General features: G+C 45.7%; 1 protein-coding gene across 1 annotated transcript in view; it reads right to left on the bottom strand.

The window, feature by feature from the left end:
• The window catches only part of LOC115534860 (mitogen-activated protein kinase-binding protein 1), a 28,759-nt gene extending 11,068 nt beyond the window's left edge, over positions 1-17,691 (bottom strand). The window contains exons 1-17 of the mRNA XM_030346139.1: positions 17,208-17,691; positions 16,398-16,489; positions 14,804-14,866; positions 14,651-14,708; positions 11,908-12,078; positions 11,295-11,432; positions 10,485-10,667; positions 8,219-8,367; positions 7,371-7,572; positions 6,032-6,145; positions 5,677-5,870; positions 5,135-5,226; positions 4,507-4,632; positions 4,028-4,098; positions 697-818; positions 412-487; positions 22-133 (exon numbers count right to left, since the gene is read on the bottom strand). Of these exons, the coding sequence (XP_030201999.1) occupies positions 22-133; positions 412-487; positions 697-818; positions 4,028-4,098; positions 4,507-4,632; positions 5,135-5,226; positions 5,677-5,870; positions 6,032-6,145; positions 7,371-7,572; positions 8,219-8,367; positions 10,485-10,667; positions 11,295-11,432; positions 11,908-12,078; positions 14,651-14,708; positions 14,804-14,866; positions 16,398-16,489; positions 17,208-17,309 (2,065 nt within the window). The 5' untranslated portion in view covers positions 17,310-17,691. The remainder of the gene's footprint in view (positions 1-21; positions 134-411; positions 488-696; positions 819-4,027; positions 4,099-4,506; positions 4,633-5,134; positions 5,227-5,676; positions 5,871-6,031; positions 6,146-7,370; positions 7,573-8,218; positions 8,368-10,484; positions 10,668-11,294; positions 11,433-11,907; positions 12,079-14,650; positions 14,709-14,803; positions 14,867-16,397; positions 16,490-17,207) is intronic.
• Between the last annotated feature and the right edge of the window lie 2,388 nt (positions 17,692-20,079).

The following is a 20,079-nucleotide window of genomic DNA, read 5'->3' as shown; positions in this document are numbered from 1 at the left end:
TGTCTGTGTGCATCTTTGTACCTGAGTGCCCAAACATGTTGGCTACACACTCTCCTGTGTGGAAGTCAAAGATGCTGATGTTCTTGTCTGAGCAGCTGGTGGCCAAGTAGAGACCAGATGGATCCATTTGGACCTGACAAACAAAAACACGTAATTATCCACAGACACCTTTAAAAAGTACCTTCCACATTTTACTAATTAACGTTAATATTAAACCTCACTTCTTCCACACAAATGAACCGTTGTGAAACTCGTCCCAACTAACGCTTTTCAAACAGACTGACCAACATCTGCCTGTTCTACTAGACATTTCAATACGAAACCATTTTTCCATTTAAGAAAAGACAGAGTTGGGGTGAAAGGCTTCCAGTGCCCAATGAGTGGTAGAGGCGGTATGAAGAGGGAGGTTACCTTGAGCAGACTCCCGTCTTCACTCACTGAGCCTTTGTACAGCTTCTTCTGCTTCCCAGTGCTGATGTTGAAGATCCTGGAGAGAAGAGGGGGGAAGGACATGAGCACCATTTACGCATTTTGTCCTAGACGCACGCACGCGCACGCACACGCACACACACACACACACACACACACACACACACACACACACACACACACACACCATCATCTTCATGCATCATCATCCTCTTAATCAACCACACTCCATTACACAAACACACACACACACACACACACACAGACCTGATGGCCCGGTCCTGGCAGCCCACTGCAGCGTACTTGCAGGTGGGGTCCACTCCCATGTCGTAGAGGGTGGTCTTCCCCGAGACATGGTGGGATCGCCTGAACTCTGTCCCTGAGTGCGTCTGAGGGGACAAACAAGGCAAAATAAAGACAAACAACTCCACATCGTCATGGTATCGCCATCATGCAGTAAACCATGCTACAACAAAGTAACCACTTTGATGTGTGTGTGTGTGTGTGTGTGTGTGTGTGTGTGTGTGTGTGTGTGTGTGTGTGTGTGTGTGTGTGTGTGTGTGTGTGTGTGTGTGTGTGTGTGTGTGTGTTTGTAGAGAGAACATGGCTTTGAAAGGCCGACAGGAAATAGGTTTTGCCTCCTCTAACTCAGGATGCACAACATATCACAACATCTTTCACCTGAACTATTGATTGATACAGTGAAAAGCTACAAGCCCTAAGAAGAGATTGGCTCCACGGTGTGCTAGTGCTAACAGGGGTTGTATATTGGCGTCCATTTATTAGTCATCAATAAAAAGGTCAAGAAAATAACGACGATAAAATAAGTGAAATCAACTAAGGCATTTTACGCCACGGTCTGGGGGAATGCTCGATTCTGATTGGCTGCAGGGTGTGCATTAACTCCTGATACACGCACACCTGTTAAATAGTTCCAGTCAAATTGTCTGTTCATCGTTCTCAATGACTGGTGTATCGTATCAGCCTGTCTCGAAAATGAGTAACCATAGCAACGGGAACGCAGTCAAAGCTGACAGACTAGAATACCTCCCGTCGCCAAGTCGTAGCTAAGGTCCGTCCTAATTACTGGAGTAGTGAACATCGATCTGCTGCAGAAGAACCTTACGGGAGGGTAATGGTTCTTCCAGGAATGAGTCAAACCCTCAGGGGTTACCAGGGAAACAAAGTTATGGCTTGTGAAAAACTTTATATTGGGATTGTAAAACGCATGAAAATATAATTGAATGGTCTTAATTTATTTTCTTTGGCAAGTGACCGTTGTATTTGAGGGATAATGCCCTTCGAGGTGTCCATTATTTCCTGATAATGGACACCTCGTCGGGTATTATCCCTTACGTAAAGCCACTGATAAAACGAAATAGCACACTTGGAAACCTTGTTGTACTACCCTGTAGTAAAATAATTTAAGGTCATTAGTTGATTTTATATTTTATCACCAGTAGTCAAATTAAATCAGTAGTTGCTAAACAAGTAGTGAATTGAAATAAGACATTGTTAAACTGTCAATCTAATAGGAAAGGACAACAACGACGCAGAAAGGAACCAGTGGCATTTCAAATCCAAAAGGTCAGGATGCATTATGAAATGCTGCATCCAACACAGTCCATAAAGCAGTGCTGAAGTGGAGTAGCTCTTCCAATATATGGGCATAAAGTGACAGAGTGCATAGCCCTCCGTAGACAAGAACAACTTTCTACTACAATGTGAGCCTGTCGTAGCAGTAGAAAACGTAATAGGAAAGTGGGACTTGAATGGTGGATAGCCTACAGTATACAACAGAAATGGAAGAACAAATGTAATAATTAATTAATAATATTAAAATATTATTATTAAATAATAATTAAGGGTGAGTCTGCCAACTGGACTAATTTTAAATATGCCTAAGAGCATATTTGACATTAGTTGTTTATATGTGAGCCTGTTTTAGCCCAACCCTTCATCTATCTATCTTTTTCAATGCTCTACTGCCAGATCCTAGGACTTCCAGAACATTCATGAGCAGCGTTGGTATTGGGGTTAGCGATTGACCCAGTTTTGTGTCTGTAGGGCCCCCACAACCTTTGACCCTAAACAGGCCTTTCAGAGATACATTCCTAGTTCAAGGAAGGAGACCAAATATTTTGTCGAGGGGGGGTTGGGGAACTTGAAAGGTTACATGAAAATAAATGTTGGAAAAACCACACCCGTTTTTTTATATTGTCGGACAAACAAGTCGACTCATTTAGTCCTCCGGGGGTGTTGTCAACCGAACAGCCTTTGCCGTTTGAATAACTGAGGGCTAATCACGTCTGTGGCCTACATCGCAGACTCCTTAAGTCGGTGAAGTATGCAAACGTTGTGTATTAATTAGCAAACGGGAAAGATTACAGCAGTGTGGAAGTTTCAGAGAATCTAGATGAAAAATAACTAGCCATTAATGAGAGTTTGAAACCGTATGCAACCCAAAATCAAAGAAAACGTCGCTTGTGAATAAGCGTCAGATGTCACAAACACTACCTTTAAGGTAAAGGTAATAATACAATTATTTTATATATTTTTTTTATAACATAGTCTACATTTAATCTACTTTTATATTTATTTAATTTCCTTCATTTATATATTTATATGGTATCACTCTCTCACAAGCATTTTCTTACTAACTTCTTAAACACACTAACAGTCCATTTTAATAGATTTCCTAACCCTTTCAACGATATTACATTTTTCTTTGAAATGAATAATAAACTAATTCCCCTGATGCAGCAGGGCTGCCTCGTTCTTTCGAAGAAGGGAATAAGCAACTCAACTCTTTAGAGCGACTACTTTTGCTGATTAAATTATTCACAGGAAAGACGTAAAAATAGACGTGAAGAGTGCTTTAAAATCAGCTGCGATCGGACAGTGAAGAACGCCACTCATCGCTGAGCGGGGAGCTCTGACGTGTGCGTCTCATGTTCACAGATACACCCGTCACCGCCAACTTCACAAACCAATGCTCAAGTGTGTGTTGTTTTATTTAAACTGTTCTCTTATGGAGACCAAAGCCTCTCCTTGCGAGTGAATGTTGAAAATGAATGTGGAATAAAAGTACTAAAGCACTTCAGCCATGCAAGCTGATGTGCAGTGATAGGTGCAGTGATCTTATTATGACTAGTGATGCTGGATTCATAGGCGCAGAGGTATAGATTGACTAGTATTGCCTTGCTTAGCCTTCAGAGGAGCAGTGATAGTTATGCCTTGTTACGCCTCTGTTGGTGCAATGATCTTGATTGACAGGTGAAGTCTGGTTATGCCCTCGTAAGAGCCATGATCTGGATTGACTAGTGATGCCTTGTTATGCCATCATAAGAGCCATGATCTGGCTGGTCCGCAAGATGTGCTGCGACCAAATAAGGATTGACTAATGGTGCCTTGTTATGCCTTTGTCAGTTAAATTATCTTGATTGACTAGTGATGCCTTGTTATGCCTTTCTAGGTTAAATGATCTCGATTGACTTGTAATGCCTTGTTTGCCTTCCTAGGTGACCTAGATATGCTCTTTAAATACAGAAGTGGCTACGAGATTGAATGAGAGGTAAAAACAAACTAGAACTCTTACCGTGTGTGCCGTTCGGAAGTAGATGCTCTTGTCCGCCCCACAGCTGATTAACCTCACGCTGTTTTCTTTGGCTAACGAAAACAAAGTTGGAGTTAGCATAATGTAAGTAGGTCGGAGATAATGGATCACAAACATTTATGACAGGATGGTACTAGAGGTACTGGGTACTAAATGTACCATGACATATAGAATGTACTACAATACTATATACTATATAGCCTGACACCTTAATCCAATGCAACTGAGGTATACAGGGACTGGGTTAACCTAGTGATTGTGAGTGCTTGGATCTGTGAACATCCTGACTGTACCGACAGCGATATCTTGTTTCTTTCGTCTGACAAATCACTGACAAGTCAAGTCACTTTGGATCACAGCCTCTCCTAACTGCCCTAAATGTAAATGTAATGTAAGGGACCCGGCGGGGGTGGGGGGGGGGTGGGGGGGGGTAGACTACGAAGGGAGGGGGCGTGTCTCACCGGCGAAGCGCACGGCGGTGATAGAGGACGAGTGCTCGTCCAGCGTCTGCAGCCGGCGGTAGGCGTTCCCCGCGTCGAACACATGGATGAGCCGGTCCCTGGCGGCCGAGGCGAGGAGCTCCAGACCTGGGGGGGGCGCGGACGCAGCGGACAGAGGGGGTTCACAGGCTGTCTGTGTGCTGCCGCATGGAGCAGAGCTACGCTGGGCTAACTGCCGTCCATGCGGATACATGTGGGTCTCGGGTAGATGAGTGCATGTATGTGCAGACAAACACACAAATACAAATAAGCACACACACCCTTATGAATGCAAACACAGACAGACCCACGCACACACACAAACATATGCACACACACACACACACACACACACACACACACACACACACACACACACACACACACACACACACACAAACACACTAATGAATGCAAACACAGACAGACAGAAACACACACACACACACACAAACACACTTATGAATGCAAAACAGACAGACACACGCACACATAAACACATGCACACACACTTATTAATGCAAACACACACGCCCATTTATGCAAACACTAACTCACCCACACACCCACACACCCACACACCCACACACACACACACACACACACACACCTGTTTCTTGTTGGGAGTACTCCAGACACAGAATCTCTCCTTCGTGGGCGTCTACTTTCAGAATCTCCTTCATACTGCCGAGGTCGTGAACCCTGTCCAATTTGTTATTTATTGTATCATCAATTCTCCAGTATAATTGGGAAATTAGATGTGTCTACTTCAAAGTTAACAGATCTCATACTCAAACAAATCATTGATCATCCAACATTCATTTTAGTCTCTACAGAACACATCCTCCATTTTCGATCTTTGGATCCTCGTCCTCCTCGTCCTCCTCCCCCTCGTCCTCGTCGTCCTCCTCCTCCTTCTCCTCCCCCTCCTCTCCCTCCCCCTCCCCCTCCACCTTCTCCTCCCCCTCCCCCTCCTCCTCCTCTTCCTCTTCCCCCCCCTCCTCCTCCCCCTCCTCCCCCTCCCCCTCCCCCTCCCCCTCCTCCTCCCCCTCCTCCTCCTCCTCCCCCTCCTCCTCCTCCCCCTCCTCCTCCTCCTTCTCCTCCTCCTCCTCCCCCTCCCCCCCCTCCTCCTCCTCCTCTTCCTCCTCCTACCTCAGCCTGCCGTTCCGGTCCCCAGAGGCCAGGTGTTTCCCGTCCGGACTGACGCAGATGCTCCTGATCCCGGCCCTGTTCTCCCCGGTCGCCCCATCACCCGCAGTACCGTCTGCGTCCAGCAGGGGGCTGGAGGTGGTGGGGGTTGTGGTTGGGGCTGCGCTCTCATCCGTGTAGATCACACTCATCAGATCCTAGATCAGTTGAACACAGAACGTCAAAAACGGAGGGAGATTCTGTCGGACAGGTTTTTTTTATTACCAACTGCCCGAGGGAATGAGCGGGCTGGACAGGAAGTGGAGCTCACGCTGCTCAGGAGGTGGGGTTGGTGGGGTTGGTGGGGTCGGTGCGGGGCACCGTGACGGAGGCCCTCCGTACACCACTGGCGGATGGTGCTGTCGGCGGAGCAACTGAAAAACGTGGAGGTCGACGGAGCTCTGCTTGACTCCCCAGAAACGTCCGGTAACATCTGAAGGAAATAAACAACGTGAGGGGGGCTTGGATGAATATTTTTTTATGTATAATCAATTGATAATCTATCTTTTTTCTCCTTTTCTCATTCTCTTTTCCATATTTCCGAAATGTGTATTTTGAAAATAAGTTTTTTTAAGTGCAGTGCCCGTTCGAAATGGATGTTTGGAAGGGGCGGATTGTTGCAGCATCCTCGAGAACCGCTCGTCCAGACAGCTTCACAGCGAACCTGGCCCTCCCACAGGTCATCATTAAAACACACGCCGAGTGCCAAGTCGATCGGATGAACGGTTGTCGAGAAAATCGATGGACAGACACACATACATAAATACATACATATGTATATTCGTAGAGATATATATAGACATACAGATATTAACAGACTTCTGTAATTAGAGTTTAATTAATAAAGCTTCACTTTGTACAGCTGGGGGGGCTGGAGAGAGCTCCATGGCGTTGGCTATAGTCTGACTCATCCCCATGATGGACCGTAATGATGCCTGCATTACCAGGGAACCGCCAGTTTAAGGCCTGCCACTGAACTCATGTCACGGTAAATTGACAATTAATAATCCGATAGCAGAAAATGGAATTAGGCCGGGACATAATTGTCTGTGGAACAGACGTATTAGAAGGGAAAATAGGGCAGGCCTTAAAAGACACATTATGTTTGAGTCATGCCGTAACATAATGATTATGTTAGCAGTTTTGCGGACTTCAAACACACGCTGACGCACGCACACACATGGACACACATACACACACAGACACAGGTGCACATACATAGACAAACCCTACCCCCGATCGGACTGACACACACATACAGACACACACACACACACATACACACACACACACACACGCGCATATACATAGACCCCCTCCCTCCCATCATACAAGCACAACCACACACACACACACACACACACACACACACACACACACACACACACAAATAGACACACACATAAATAGACACACACATACACACACCCATACACACAAGCAAACACACGCGCATATGCAAAAGCAAACTCGGTACAGACGGTAAAGAACATTATTTTCCGCGCCTTGATTATTGTGTTTATCGTCTGGGCTGTTGTCTGAACCGATCATTTGAATGCGAATTGGATTTTTTTGTTCAAATTGCGCACTCATGGAAGCGTTTATTCTGATTGCCAGGTACAATGAGGGAGAGGAGGCGGCTGGGTCCCTGGTCTCACCTGCAGGTCCCAGACGCCGGCGGCGTGGTAGAGCGCCCGGTGCACGGTGGCCGCGCGGCGCACGTCACGCACGTCCCACACGTACACGCTGTGGTCGGCGTACACGCAGCTCAGCCAGCGGCTGGCGGGGTCGTAGGTCACCGCCACGGTGTCCGGGTAGCGGGCGGGGGCGGCGGCGGCGGCGGGGGCGTTGGGGAGGGGGCTGCTGTTGGGGAGCGATGCAGAGGAAGATGTGAATTGAAGAGACGGGTTCCGTGTTCGATTCCCCAATGTCCACACGCTAACCTGGAGGCAACTTTCAGCAAGACACTCTAACCGGCACCTGGTCTTTAATGATCTGTCTCTCACTGTCTAACCCCACCCTGTTTCTGAATGACCTGTCTCTGTACTGTCTAACCCCACCCTGCTCCTTAATGGCCTGTCTCTGTATTCACTGTCTAACCCCTACCTGCTCATTAATGGCCTGTCTCTGCATGTACTGTCTAACCCCTACCTGCTCCTTAATGAGCTGTCTCTGTATTCACTGTCTAACCCCTTCCTAATCCTTAATGACCTGGTGCTTTACTCACTGTCGGACCCCTACCTGCTCCTTAATGTCCTGCCTCTGTATGTACTGTCTAACCCCTACCGTCTCCTTAATTACATACATCTGTACCCTGTAATTCACTACTGTATGCAAACACTAAATCGAAAATTAGTTCAGGCCACAAAGAGGCCTTTATTAGGTCATGTGACTGCAATGTAAGGCTTTGAGAGGGCAAATCAAGACGTTTTAAACCAGCGGTTGATCGGAGTCAGAACAGCCTCAGGTAACCAACCGACCAATCAGGGCAGAGCATGAGCCTCACCTGGCGCCGACGTGGGAGCCCAGGGGGTGTGGCCTGGGCAGCGTGCCCAGGAAGCTGAGGTCCGCGGGGCTGAAGCAGCGCACGGTGCCGTCGGCGCCGCCACAGAAGACGATGCCGTCGGACAGCGACAGGGACTGGGCGGAGCCCGTCTGCACGGGACAACAGAGGGTCGTTAATCACCAATCACACGCCAGGGGTCAGGACACGGGGGGGTTCATGAGTCATCCCGCTGGATGGACACAGGACAAACCCTAAGTAGTAGTAGTAAGAGTAGTCTTAGTAGTAGTAGTAGTAGTAGTATTGGTAGTGGTAGTAGTAGAAGTAGTGGTGGTAGTGGTAGAGGTAACAGTAGTCGTAATAGAAGTAATAGTAGTGATAGTAGTAGCAGTAACAGTAGTCTTAGTATTCGTCATGGCAGTGGTAGTGGTAGTAGTAGTAGTAGCAGCTAGTTATTGGTCGTTCTTCTCCCATGCAATGCAGCAAAACGTAGACCATGTGGACCCTCAGAGCTGAACTTCATCAGCTACCTGTCAAACATTTGGCTCGGTAACAACCACACAACCAGCATGAATAATAACACACAGAAGGTCTCGGCAGTCCGCACACGTAACATCCTCCAGACACACACTGCGTCTTGTGGCTGTGCTTAATCCCAGTGGATCAGCGTTGCCAGGATATAGAAAACTTCAAAGCCTCTCCGGGGTACTCCACACAGACACACACGCACACACACACACGCAGACAGACACGCACGCACACACACACACATACATATTCACACACACATACACGCAGAAACAGACATACACGTGAAAAAGACACACACGCACACACACAGACACACACACAGACACACACATGCACAGACACAGACAAACACACACGTGCACACACATGCGCACACACGCACGCACACACACACACAGCCGTGAGTCTGACCCCGTCTACAGGAGAAATCATCACATAGTGTTCAGTTGTGACTAGCGGCGAGCCTATTTATGCTAATTATATGAATTGAGTGATCAACACGGGCAGAGACACCGCAACACGTAGCGTTGCGTAAGCGATGTGTATTATTAAGAACGTTGTCTGAAGAATGAGGGAGGGGAGGGGGGAGGGGGCGTGGCTGTCTGGATCCGACTGGAAGACCGTTTAGTGAGTGTCAATTGTTGTCGGCACTATTCAGCCTCAAAGACCCGTGACGACAAAACATTACAGCAGACAAAAGAATCAGTTTCACCGTCTTAAAGACACTCAACAGGTTAATTCAGTAAGAGACTCAACGGGTTAATTTGGTTTAATTATTATTTAATGGTGATATATAATACCACCGGGTGTGAGTTTGATGAGTCATTCCAAGCCATTTGGAAAATCGGCCTCTTCTGACATCACAAGTGGGCGTGTCCACCTTGATGTGTGACGGATAGATGAGCAACATTTTCTACAGTCCACAGGGTAGGCTGATCTATCCAGCATACATCTAGGTAGACACGCCCACGATTTAAAAAAATGCTTGTAACGCCTAATCACACTCACACCAGGTGGTATAATCTGTCACCCTTAAAGGACAAATCCGGTTGTAAAATGGATCTGGGATATGTTTAATATGATAACGAGTTGGAATGTTCGTTTGGGAGCAAAAAAGCTTGCATAGAAACATTCTTAAGTTGGCTGTTTTTAGCCGGTTCTACCTAAACGCTATAAACTTGGAACGATAGGGGCATTTGTTATGGTAAAAACTAAATCGCTATTTTAAACCACTTAAAAGGCTAGAAGGAGCCCGACACTTCTTTGGTAGTATAATGAGGGTCTTAACATATAAAACGAGCCATTGATAACTTTGTAAGTGTACAGATTGTTTTTTAAAAAGGACATTTTATACACACAATACCACCTATCAATGCCTCGTTTCATATGTTAAGACCCTTGCTATATACTACCAAAGAAGTGCCGGGCTACTTTTAGCCTTTTAAGTGGTTTGAAATAGCGATTTAGTTTTTACCATGACACATGCCCCTATCGTTCCAAGTTTATAGCGTTTTGATAAAATCGGCTCATAACAGCCAACTGAAGGATGCGTCTATTTGCGGTTTCTGTGCTACAAAAGGAACATTCCAACTCGTTATCATACAAAACATATCCCAAATCCAATTTACACCGGAATTGTCCTTTAAGTAATTAAATAATAAATTAAATTAAATAAATATTTTTTTTTTTAGCCGTCCCTCCATCTTGTCTTCCAGTGAGGCCGTTCACACACACTCACCCGCAGGTCCACCCACTTGTCCAGGGTCCTTCGGCCGTTGAACTCACACAGCAGGCCGCTGGAGGACACGCAGAAGGTGGAGCCGGCGCTGGAGCCCCGCCCACACGCCACGTCGCAGAAGGAGGTGTTCCTCAACTCGCCCAGCAGGCCGGAGCGCCCTAACAGGGGGACGGCGGAGAGCGCCTGCCCGCACACACGCACGCACGCACGCACACACACACACACACACACACACACACACACACACACACACACACACACACACACACACACACACACACACACACACACACACACACACACACACACACACACAGTTACATACGAAGATGAGTCCATTTTTTATGGAACTTCAGATCACATGATTGAAATCCTCTCAGAGATCATGTAAACTAGGATAGCTTACACTGAAACATGTAAAGATAAACTACAGTAATAGATACACAACAGTCACATATAAACTACCGTCACATATTAACTTTGACATAAACATTAACTTATAAACGACAGTAACTAATAAACTACAGTAACTTATAAACTACAGTAACATATCAACTATATTAACATAGCGATTACTGTCACATATAAACTACAGTCAAATATAAAGTACTGTAACATATCAACTGCTGTCATTATACACTACAATCAAATATAAACTACGGTGACATGTCAACTACTGTCACACATCAACTCCATTAACAGATCAACTACTGTCACATATAAACTCTGATAGCATTATATATGACAACTGCCGCATATAAACTCCAGTCACATGCTCTGGCTTGACGCTGTGTAACATGTGGTAACCACCTTGGTGGGCTTGCAGGGGTCCAGGTACCAGAACTTGATGTGTCGGACTCCCGCGGTCACGAAGTAGGAGCTGTCCTCTGAGAACGACACCGCCATCACCTTGCTGGACACCTTGTTCACCGCCACCACCACGTCCTTCTGCAACACACACAGCAAGGGTTCTGCTTTTTTAGTGTACTTCTATGTTTTAATGAACTTCTGTGTTTAAGTGTACTTTTTGGTTTCAGTGTACTTGTATGTTTTAGTGTACTTCTATGTTCTTTTTTTTTTGATTACTTCTTTGTACTTCTAGGTTTTGGTGTACTTCTATGTTTTAGTTTACCTCCTTTGTGTTTTAGAGTACTTCTTTGTTGTACTGTTTTGTTTAACCTCTGGTTCTGGTCGCTATAGCTATCAGTAGCTTTACTACTCTACTCTGCAATTACCACACACCTTTATAGTTATAATGTTATTGATATGAACTCATATCATCTTTGGCTTTCATTGTTCCCAGCACACACTCAATCAATGAGGATAAAAAGCAAAGGCCTCAAACCCAATGTACTGTCATGCAGGTGGGGGAGGGGGAGGGGGAGGGGGAGGGGGAGGGGGAGGGGGGAGGGGGGAGACGTACCTTCCAGGCCCAGACGCTGATGGTCATGTCGTGCTGAGTGCCCACGCTGACGATGTACTTGCTGTTGGGGGAGAAGGCCACGCAGGAGACGCCGTAGTTGTGCTTCTGCAGCTCCGCGACCTGCCTGCGCTCCGACACATCCCATAACCTGACGGCCGGGAGATGGCCGCTCTGAGGGAGAGAGGGGAGAGGAAGGAAGAGGGCTGTCGGTTCATCTGGTCTCAGGGAGCAGACTGTTAGACTGAGCGAGCGTGTTAGTCATCATATACGCACGCCAATAGAAACAATTATTTCTCCCATGTTGTTCTGGACTCTGAACGGCTGCCAAAGCGGAAATGTCAGTCCCCGTGACTCAGTGGCGTCGCATGCCGCTTCATTAAGCCTATCTATCCATCCGTCATTTCACCGAGCCATCTGCTCGTCATGACGTCCAGCCATCCCTACCTGCCTCCCTCCCTCCCGTCCTCCCTCCCTCCCTCCCTCCCTCCCTCCCTCCCTCCCTCCCTCCCACCCGCCCTCAATCCAACCTCCATCCGTCCATCCTTCTATCACTCCCTACCTCCCTTCCTCCCTCCCTCCCTCCCTGCCTCCCTACCTCCTTCCCTCCCTCCCTGCCTCCCTCCCTCCATCCCTCCCTCCCTCCCTCCATTCCTCCCTCCATCCTTCCCTCTCTCCCTCCATCCCTCTCTCCCTCCATCCCTCTCTCCATCCCTCCCTCCCTCCCTCCCTTCATCCTCCCCCCCTCCCTCCCTCCCTCCCTCTTTCCCTCCATTCCTCCCTCTCTCCCCCCCTCCCTCCCTCCCTCCCTCAGGTATCTGCATGGCTGCGAGTCCCCTGACCCTCCAGGCATGTGATGGCCTCCTCAGTGACCTTGACGGCTGTAAACAGTTGATCAGCTGTTCACACCCTCACACACTCCGGCTCCGTCCCCTTCACACGCTAACTGAGCCCCTACCTGCTCAGGTCACTTACCCCGCTTCCATGGGTCACGGAGTCACTGAAAGGTGCTATTCACTTTCCTTGTGATGTAGCAAGCTTTTAAAGGTCAGGGCGAATGGACGAGGGAGGGGCGACAGGGAGGGGGGGGGGGCCTAAATGACTAACCGGACGGGACAATGGATGACATTTAAGAATGAGTGACAGACCGAATAAAAGGGGATGGATGTACGGTGCGTTTGGGTGCGTGCGTGTGTGTGTGAAAGTGTGAAAGTGTGTGTGTGTGTGTGCGTGTATGCAGTGTGTTTGTTTGGTTTGATAATAATAACAATCATATCAAATATATATTGCTCCATTTGTTGAAAGCAACCTGTGCGTGAGAGAGAGAGAATAAATTAAGAAAAATATATAGATTAAAAGGGGGGAAATGCGGTAGGTAGACATTGATACTACAAAATAAATATTCTGAGTAAATATGTTTGTTTTTGTTTACGTCAGCCATTAGGGATGATAAAAAAACTTTTGCTATGATTTATCGACGATTCATATAAAAATGTGAGGAGGCAATTTTAGCATGCCGTCCGACCCTACGAGTAGTCAGTAAAGCAAGCGGAAGAAGAAAGGACAGAAGATAACGCAACACACTCCAAGACGATCCTCTGTGGTACTCCTGTGCACACAATCTAATGATATCTCACAGACAGAGAAGGATCTCTCGAGAAAGACATGAATTCTCTACCACTAATCAAAAGATAACTGACACTTCACTGCCTTCGAGATAAAGACGAATGATTTCGCTCTCAGCTTTGATCAAAGAAGTGACATTTACATAACAAGGCTGGCACACGTAATCACATCACACGACTCACACACACACACACACACACACACACACACACACACACACACACACACACACACACACACACACACACACACACACACACACACACACACACACACACACACAGTGTTCTGTTTCACGACTACAATCCAAGGTGTTTTCCTTGTTAAAGCAGCAGGGAAATACTTTATCAACTCTGTATTCTCAGCGCGGAACTTTGACCTCTGTCGTTATAGCAACCGACGCACGCTCATCCACTTAACAGAGTCTGAAGTCGTTAATCGGCTCTGATTAGCCCGGCTAGGATTAGCAGGCGGGTGAGAGAGGGGGGCGAGGGGGAGTTGAGAAACGTGAACGGAATAGAACCCTTGTTAGAGTCGAGACACAAAAATGATGGTGCAAAAAAAAAAAACAGCACTGCTGAATCAGGAGAGAAATCCAAAATCAACATTAAAAATATTGCATCTCTTACCATAACTTAAATGTGATTTGGATGATTTGGGGCATTTGCAATGACATTAATGTCATTCATATCGAATATAGATACAATATCATATAATCTATGCTGATTTGAGATTTTTAGAGGGTATACTGTTTGGCCGTTTCAACAAACCCTATCAACAAGACTAATTACAGAGTGTATAAGTAGCGTGTAGCTCGTTGAGCGTTATCCGTTACGATGCAGAACACAGAACTAAATCAAGGTTAGGGCTCCCAAAGGGATGTGGGCTTGGACTGTTCCCTACAAAACCACAGCACGCCTGACAAGGACACAACACGACCTCAACTGCCCCCACGCAAACAACAGTGTGGTGTGATGCATTCGGTGTTGGAATGTGATTAGAAGGGATGGAATCACTTGAAAATAGCAGAAACTAAATCGTGATTGTCAAAGATAATCAGGGGGACTAGTTATTTTTTTAGAAGACAGTTGGCCAAAACGAGAGAGGGGGAGAGACTCACCTCTCCAGTGACTAAGTACTTCCCATCAGGGGAGAAGGCGAGGGCCGTGATCGACTTCCTGTAAAAAGGAGAAAGGTGAAAGAGACCGGTGAGGAACAATGGAAGCCATTTTGTATTTTCGGCTGGAACCAACCCTTTCTGTATCACTCTCACCTTGACGTGTTTATGAGGTGCTGTTGTCTGTTCTTCTTGGGATTCAGCAAGACTACGACGCAGCTACCAAAGGAAATAAATAAAAATATATATATTAGCATAACATAGCATGATTGTACTATCCTACATTTCCAAACACAGGCAGCTCCTTAGAGAAGTAAAACAATGTGTAGAACATATACAACTGCAATACATTGTTTTCGAATTATTTAGTAAACTTTTCACAAAAGGGGTGATGGAGAGTTTTGACTAAGCTAAACTAAGCTATTTAAATGTATTATCTACTGGGCCATCCTGTAGGAAAAACACAGAGCTTGGATGATGGATCGGTAGACTGATTGAACTGCCAGTTCTTTACGCCAATGCCAGAAGTGCACTTTATCAGCACCAGGAGGTGCCGGACTAACAGACACACACACACAAACACACACACGTACACACGTACACACGTACACACACACACACACACACACACACACACACACACACACACACACACACACACACACACACACACACACTTATTGTAGATCTTAGCGGGAATCCTCACAAGAATGCTCACACAAGACCACACCACATGCATGCTTAAACGGCTATTTAACAAAGTTAACAACACAAACACAAACATGCATATCCCTTGACGCAAGCAAACACATAATCAGCCTCGTCTGTTTTTATGATCAACTTATAATTCATAAAGCTTTGTGAGGATAACTCCAACACACAGACAAGGCGGTCTTCAGAGACCACAGCCCCTGTTGTTTTCTTGATTCTGGTGGGCTCTACGTGTGCCGTAACTTAACATCCACACGGCAAAGATCAAATAGTAATATGCCACCGCATACACAGATCCTTCTGAATCCCTGTTCACTCAACTCCCCTGGGCGACTCTACTCTGTGTCGTGTTCCTTTTGTGCACAGCGAGAAACACAAAGATGTATTATATTATCGACCAATCACAAAGCTTGGAATCCTCTTGGAATAGCACACTAATAAAAGAGCGTTGGTTGGTGCGCTGCTCCAGATGACAAGCAGCCGGGCACAGATGTGTCTCCAGCTCCATTCAGATACTACCAGTGTATAATTATCACAACACACGCACACGCATGCACACACACGCACACACACACACACACGCACACGCACGCACACACGCACACACACACACACACACACACACCCTTGCACATACACACACACACACACACACACCCTTGCACATACACACACACACACACACATACACATACACACACGCATGCACACGCACGCACACACACACACACACACACACACACACACACACACACACACACACACACACACACACACACACACACACACACACACACACACACAGGGGGATTAAAACAATTCGCATAGAAAGCCAGCAAGGCAATGAGAGAGATTGAAAACAAGAGAGATCAGAGAGACAGAATTTAATAGATTAAAGTTAAATGTTTTGGATAGAACTTTTAGGTTGGATGGGGGATTCTTGACACACACACACACACACACACACACACACACACACACACACACACACACACACACACATGCACACGCACACGCACAATCACACGCACACACTCACCCTGCAGGGTAGGCTACCAGGCCAGAGTGGGGATCGCACGCCAGGCCGCTGTGTCCCGCCGCTGTGATACCCAGGACCTTCTCCAGAGCCACCTGTAGGGGGCGCACAGAGAGATACCGTCATTGTAGTTTGATGTTTGATGATTGATAAAGGCTCCTCAGACAATATGAGGAGGGAAGGGATGCAAGACAATTGTAGTGACTAGAAATGACCACAACTGAGACCCAAGGGCGAGTTTGAGAGTAGGCCTACTTTAAACATACATTTCTATGTTGCTAACAACGTTAATGTAATGTGGTAGTTTTGTCTTCCAATGATGTATATTTACACTGTCTTCTGTGATTTGCATTACATTAATGTAGTGGAACTTAATTGATTAGTCTGGTGATTTGGCTAATAATGACAAACCGTTATTAATGGGGTATACATTATTACACGTAGACTAGTTTAATAGCCTATCAATACATTGACATTTTAGGGCATTGAGAAGATCTAGGAGGAGCAGCTAGTAGGAGACAAGGATCTAAGTATAAACCTTCCGATCGCAACAGAACAGACACACCGTTCTACCTCCTAAACCAACCATGAAATATGCTCAAAAACGGGAACCAAGTGGCCTATATAACTTGCTTAAAAGTTAATCAAATCAAACCTCATGGAAAATACCACTATTATAACTGAAATATATAAATAAAGTAGAATTTATAATAAATACTAGGCCTATATAGGCAATATCTGGAGGAAAAAACACGCATTAACATAATTATTCACACGTGTCATCTTAAACTATGGGTTTAAACCACCGCTTACCTTCGCGGTCAGACATTTCTTCCCGGGGTTATTGAGTCTGACTGACGGAGAACGCAGCAGCTTCCGGATGCGTTTCTTTATGGTGGAGCCGTCGCCCGGCATTTTGTGTGAAACTGAGTGGAGGCTTGAAACTAAGTGGGGGAGAAAGGCTGAGCAGTCTGACACATTTCCATCCAGTCCTGAACCGCTTCACTCACCACCTCACCTTCTGCTGAGCTGAACGCTGAACTTAACTCTGAGCCCACTCTTTCACCTCCTCCAGACTATTTTATATCAAAGATTCCCCTTGTAGATAATGAATATGCATGCCGCCTATCTTTTTAAATCATCTGAAAGGGTGTCCCCCGGACGGTTTAAGTCTTATCTGATTTTACGTTGGCTTAACAGAAAGAAAAATAAGGCAAGACAATCCCATTTTGTGTACATGCTAAATCTAAATAATGGAGGCGGTGCACGGTTTGTGACGAGTGATTGATATAAATTGATGATCAATGATTGCATTAGTGCGCGTGATAACGCTGATGATAAAGTACAGTCGTCATCCTGAAAGGGTGTTATCGAGAACGCCTGCTGCTACTCCTGCTGCTGGAGTTAGGAGTTATTCAGTGAGAAAGGAACTCGTTCGGGCCAATATTTTCATTCGATATTCAAATATAGACTTTATATTAGAGACGTATTGGCTTTCCAGCTCTTTACAATATCATACGTGGTTGTTATTGGGAGCCGTCTTGAATGGAGACCTCCACTACACATGCTGCCTTTCTCCACCTGGTGGAGTAACGCTAGACCTTGACGAGATGACATCCGTCTGAATAATGGATAACGAAGATGGCGAAATTGCTATTTTACTGCTTATCATTACCGTGTCGAATCCCTGCTGTTCAACTAAACGTGTTATGCGTTATTATAGGTTGTAAATACATTAAACTGCCCTGTTAGGTTGTTTTGGACATCGTGACATCACATCACAATAACCGCATCCATTTTGGAAGCATGGGAGCGTTGTTGGCTTTGTGTGTGTGTGTGTGTGTGTGTGTGTGTGTGTGTGTGTGTGTGTGTGTGTGTGTGTGTGTGTGTGTGTGTGTGTGTGCGCGTGCGTGTGTGTGTGCGTGCGTGTGTGCGTGCGTGCGTGTGTGTGTGTGCGTGCGTACGCGTGTGTGTGTGCGCACAGACACGCTCCTCATTCTCATACTGGGGAGGCACTTGGGGTTTAAAACTGCCACAGCGGTAGAATGACATGACATCTGAAGCAATATTATAATAAATAGGCCTACATGAAATATGTCAATAAATATAATGCATTTTAATTGATAAATGCTTTTTATCTATTTATTTGTGTGCCTATAGGCCTGATTCAAAAGGATAATGAAGGTTTAGATAGAGTTTGAAAGCACACCGCTGTTAACTTAGTTTGAGAATATTCGCTTGCAAAACAGGAAAACTTGTCTGGACATTGGACGATATTTCCAATGTTAGATCACTGATATTGATATTCAAAACGTTTTTTCCAAATATCAAGGACATCGTGTTGGGAAAGATGTCTGAAGCATTTTGAAATGTGTCAACTAGGCCTATAGGCTACTCGGAAAGAAATCTGCTCCAAATTAGCTGTTCATATTATGAACCCAAAAAAAGTGTAATATTGAACATAAAGGTGACTAAATGATCGCGTATATAATAGTGTGTTTTCCGTCTGTCTGAGCAAAATAAAAAATATAGAAAGTTTATAAACGCATCACTCAAAGTTCACGACAGGCTATGACAAGTGTGTGCGTGCGCGTGTGTCGCGCTCAAGAAGCGCGTCACCAGTTCAAGACCCACCTCCTGGCGGGTGGCGCCCTCGTGGAGATCCAAATCCCGGCCGCCCTGACGGGCTGACGGGCCGAGTCAACCCGAATCGAACAAAGCCAGCACGTGTCCGGAAAAGGTCGAACGGATCTATTTTCTGTTTGTAAACAATAACACTCTTTTGGGCTTGGCCTCGAATGGAGGCTGAGGGGATCCCTGAAGCCGTAGTACACCACACCAGCAATGAAAATTGAATGTCAAAGCAAGGTTGTTTTCCGTAGACCGTCTTCTACCCGACCAGTGATTACAAAAGTAAAACGATGCTATTGTTCGAGGCCTTTCTGTATAATTATCGTAGCATTCAAAATCCTGCAAATGAATAGAGCTATGGTTATATTATAGTTAATAGAGCAAACGGCATATCTGCATGGGAACTTGCATGATGGGATCAAGTAATCCAAAAGCTTATATTTGAAGGTGTTGGCTAAGCGTAAACTTAACTTTGTATTGGTTATTTTATCAATGGGATTGATAAAATGGTCTTAGCTATTTGCTATGGGAGTGACAAAATGTATCACCTGTCCCTCCTAGTTCCCCAGTTTCTGATATAGTGGACATGACCAACTCAGTCACACATCCATACCTATACCAGACAATCCTTTCCTCTGGCATTCACCAACACAGGCAGATGATATATTATGTGGAGTTTGTTTAGATATTAGATACTATTGTGGCTTTGTTGTGACTCTGACGCTGTGACGTATTTATGACGTGGTCTGTTTCCGCGCCAGTCATAGCCTACTTGGCGAAGCATGGGGACAATGTATACGCTACAAATGTACATACCTTACGTCCAAATGTGAAATCGATCGTTACACTGATAGAATGGAATCATTTGTAAGTGTATTCCTGCGTTAAATTACATAACCACCCCGAGGACAGCTTGAGAAAACTTCTACTTGCAAACGGTCTTTGCATTTTGGCTGGAAATGTACGACCATGTTAAGTAGGCTACATATAGCAGTCATTTATTCCCAACATGTTTGGCCCCTGACCGTTTCTAACTCAAGATGTTGGCGACCCC

Source organism: Gadus morhua, chromosome 21, assembly GCF_902167405.1.
Source record: "Gadus morhua chromosome 21, gadMor3.0, whole genome shotgun sequence".
NCBI classification, from domain to species: domain Eukaryota; kingdom Metazoa; phylum Chordata; class Actinopteri; order Gadiformes; family Gadidae; genus Gadus; species Gadus morhua.
The sequence above is the reverse complement of the archived record's forward strand: the minus strand, read 5'-3'. Positions and strand labels throughout refer to the sequence as shown.